The 3920-nt window shown below is 70.7% G+C and overlaps 1 protein-coding gene across 1 annotated transcript; it reads left to right on the top strand.

Moving 5' to 3' along the window:
- Positions 1–11: 11 nt before the first annotated feature.
- On the top strand, positions 12–3906 carry LOC121351434 (mitogen-activated protein kinase kinase kinase 11-like; the record flags this gene model as incomplete). Its single annotated transcript, XM_041463574.1, has 8 exons — positions 12–332; positions 726–906; positions 1128–1276; positions 1472–1710; positions 2783–2975; positions 3076–3142; positions 3256–3332; positions 3416–3906. Coding segments are annotated over 8 exons (1718 nt in total), but the record flags the coding sequence as incomplete, so codon positions are not given.
- Between the last annotated feature and the right edge of the window lie 14 nt (positions 3907–3920).

The raw sequence follows: 3920 nt of genomic DNA on the forward strand, positions 1-3920 counted from the left end.
GGGATTACAAGGGGCCCGGGGGGGGGGGGGGAGGGGGGGGGGGGGGGCCGGGGGGGGGGGGGGGGCGGCCAGCCTGCGGCGGGAGGCTCGGCTCTACGCCCGCCTGCGACACCCCAACGTGGTGGCGCTGCGAGCCGTGTGCCTGGAGCCCCCCCACCTGTGCCTGGTGATGGAGTTTGCGGCGGGGGGGCCGCTCTCCAGGGCGCTGGCCGGTCGCAGGGTCCCCCCCGCCGTCCTGCTGGACTGGGCTCGCCAGGTGGCCAGGGGGATGCGGTACCTGCACTCCGGGACCCCCGTGCCCCTCATCCACCGAGACCTCAAGTCCAGCAATGGTGAGATTTTGGGGCTGGGGGGGTCTCTAAGTAGGGAGGTTCTTGAGGTGTGGGGGTAGCAGGGTGGGGGGGTCCGTCATCAGGGTCTCACAGGGTGAGGAATTCAAGATATTGGGGTCCACAGGGTGAGGAATCCCAGGTATTGGGGTCCCCAAGGGTGGGGGATCCCAGATATTGGGGTCCCCAACATCCCCAGGGTGGGGAATCCCAGGTATTGGGGTCCCCAAGGGTGGGAAATAGCAGATATTGGGGTCCCCAGTGTCCCCAGGGTGGCGGTCCTGGCTGTCCCCAGCCGGACAGGGCGCACAGACCCCAAGGTTTCCAGGTGGGAGGAGACCCCAAAAGTCGGGGGGGTCGCTGTTTAGGGGGGTCCCTGATGCCGTGCCCCCCCAGTGCTGCTGGCACAGCCCGTGGTGGGGGATGACGTGAGCGGCAAAACGCTGAAAATCACCGATTTCGGGCTGGCCCGCGAGTGGCAGCGAACCACCAAGATGAGCGCGGCCGGCACCTACGCCTGGATGGCCCCCGAGGTGATCCGGGCATCCACCTTCTCCAAGGGCAGCGACGTCTGGAGGTGGGGAAGGGTCCCGGGGGTCGTTGAGGGGGGGGAGGAAATGCTGAGCCAGGGGGGAGTTTGGGGTGCCCAAACCCCTGGGTGAGGGGGATTTGGGGTTCTGTGTGGGGTCACGGAGCTGCAGGTGCCTTATGGGGAGCACCTGGAGAGTTGTGGGGTGGTTTTGGGGGATATGGGGGGGTGGTCTGAGGCTCTGACCCCCTCATCCTGCCCCCCCAAAGTTACGGGGTGCTGCTGTGGGAGCTGCTGACCGGCGAGGTGCCGTACCGGGGCATCGACGGGCTGGCCGTGGCCTACGGCGTGGCCGTGAACAAACTGACCCTGCCCATCCCGTCCACCTGCCCCCCGCCCTTCGCCCAGCTCATGGCAGGTACGGGGGTCCCGGGGGTCCCGGGGGGGCTGGGGGGTCGAGGGGAATCAGAGGGGTTGGGGCGTTGTGGATATTGGGGTCCTCAAGAGTTTGGAGGTGCTCGGACCCCTGGGTTGCTGAGGGGTGAGGGGGGGTACCTGGGGGATGTGGGGGTGCCCCAGGAGCCCCCCCCAAGACCCCCGGTTGCCCCCGCAGCCTGCTGGGAGCAGGACCCCCACCGGCGGCCGGGCTTCGGGACCATCCTGCGGCGCCTGGGGGGGCTGGAGCCGGGGGGGCTGGGGCCCCCCGAGTCCTTCCACTCCCTGCAGGAGTCCTGGCGCCGCGAGATCCAGGGGCTCTTCGACGAGCTGAGGGCGCGGGAGAAGGTGGGGACCCCCTCCCCAAATTCCTGGGACACCCCTCTGAGCACCTGGGACCCCTCCCCAACACGTGGGGCACCCCCCCTGTGCACCTGGGACCCCTCCCCAACACCTGGGTCCCCTCCATGAACACCCGGGACCCCTCCCCAACACCTGGGGCACCCCCCTGTGCACCTGGGACCCCTCCATGAGCACCTGGGACCCCTCCCCAACACCCAGGACCCCTCCCCAACACCTGGGACCCTCCCACAAACACCTGGGACCCCTCCCCAACACCTGGGACATCCCCCTGAGCACCTGGGACCCCTCCCCAACACCTGGGTCCCCTCCATGAACACCCGGGACCCCTCCCCAACGCCTGGGACCCTCCCACAAACACCTGGGACCCCTCCCCAACACCTGGGTCCCCTCCATGAACACCCGGGACCCCTCCCCAACACCTGGGGCACCCCCCTGTGCACCTGGGACCCCTCCATGAGCACCTGGGACCCCTCCCCAACACCCAGGACCCCTCCCCAACACCTGGGACCCTCCCACAAACACCTGGGACCCCTCCCCAACACCTGGGACCCTCCCACAAACACCTGGGACCCCTCCCCAACACCTGGGTCCCCTCCATGAACACCCGGGACCCCTCCCCAACACCTGGGGCACCCCCCTGTGCACCTGGGACCCCTCCATGAGCACCTGGGACCCCTCCCCAACACCCAGGACCCCTCCCCAACACCTGGGACCCTCCCACAAACACCTGGGACCCCTCCCCAACACCTGGGACCCTCCCACAAACACCTGGGACCCCTCCCCAACACCTGGGTCCCGGATTTGGGGGGATGGGGGGGTTCTGGGGGGGTCTTGAGGGATTTGGGGTTCCAGGGGATTTGGGGGTCTTGAGGGAGACAGGGGCTTTGGGAGGGCTGGGGGCTGTGGCGGGATCATGAGGGAATTCAGGGTCCAGGGGATTTGGGGAGGTCTTGAGGGGTGTTGGGGGCTTTGGGGGTCCAGAGAATTTGGGGGTCCTGAGGAATTTGGGGAGGTCTTGGGGGAGCAGAAGGTGTTGGGAGCTTGGGGTTCCAGGGGATTTGGGGGTCCTGAGGGAGCCAGAGGGTTGGGGGGGCTTTGGGGCTCTGGGGATTTTGGGGTGCTGGAGGGTGTGTGTGTGTGCGCCCTTTGGGGATTTCGGGGGGGTTTTGGGGGCTCTGCTGAGCGCGGGGCTCCCCCCTCCCCAGATTTCAAGCACCGCCTGACTGTCCAGGCGTCACCCGGGGGGGACCCCCGGAGCCACGACCCCGAGGATGGGCCGGGGGAATCGCCCCCCTTCCCCCGCCTGCGCGCCATCCAGCGTGAGTAACGTCATCCCCGGGGGGGGCGGTGACATCACCCCACCGGTGACACCCCCGGTGACCCCTCGGTGACCCCGTGTCCCCCCCTCTGTGTCCCCAGTGGAGCCCGAGGAAGAGGAGGAGCCGCCGCGGGGCCGCGGGGCGCGGGGCAGCGCCCCCAATGGCAGGTGTGTGTGTGTGTCCCCCCACCCTCATGGGGGTCTGGGGGAGGCCGGGGAGGGTCCCAACCCCCCCTCCCCGGACACCGGAACCCCCCCGGACCCTCGGGTGTCCCCCCCAGGCGGCGCCTGCGCCCGGACGAGACCACCTGGTACCTGGACACGGAGGAGCTGAGTCCGGGGGACGCGGCCCCCAACGGTGGGTCCGGGTGGGCTCGGGGCTCGGGGGGGGGGTCTCACCCTCTGTCCCCCTCCCCACGCTGACCCCGCTGTGTCCCGCAGGCGAGGCCGGGCCCCCGGAGGCTGAGGAGGGTCGGGGGTCTCGGGGAGGGACCCCCCGGCTGCTGCGGCGGGCGCTGCTGAAGGGCTCGGCCCTGCTGGCGTCGCTGGGGCTGGGCCGTGAGCTGGCGCCCCCCGAATCCCCCCGAAGTTCGCTCCCCCCATCCCAGCGCCATCCCAGGCGGCCGCGGGACCGCGCGAGCCCCGCCGGGATCCCCCCGCCCCCGCCGCCCGGGACACCCCCCCGAGGGCAGCCCGTGTCCGCCGAGGGGACCCCGGAGCCCGCGACACCCCTGGGGGGGGACCCCAGCACCCGCCAGGGGGGGCTCCGCCTTCCGGGACACCCCCCCGAGGGAACCCCAGGGCCGGCGAGGGGACCCCGCAGCCCGGAGACCCCCAAAAGGAGACCCTCGGCCTCCGGGCTGGGCGTCACTCGTGGGGGGGGGAGCGACTTGAGAGGGGACAGACAGCCGGGACCCCCCCCCACTCACTGAGGGGACCCTTCCGA

Source organism: Pyrgilauda ruficollis, unplaced genomic scaffold (genome assembly GCF_017590135.1).
Source record: "Pyrgilauda ruficollis isolate IOZ18807 unplaced genomic scaffold, ASM1759013v1 scaffold1655, whole genome shotgun sequence".
Taxonomy (NCBI): domain Eukaryota; kingdom Metazoa; phylum Chordata; class Aves; order Passeriformes; family Passeridae; genus Pyrgilauda; species Pyrgilauda ruficollis.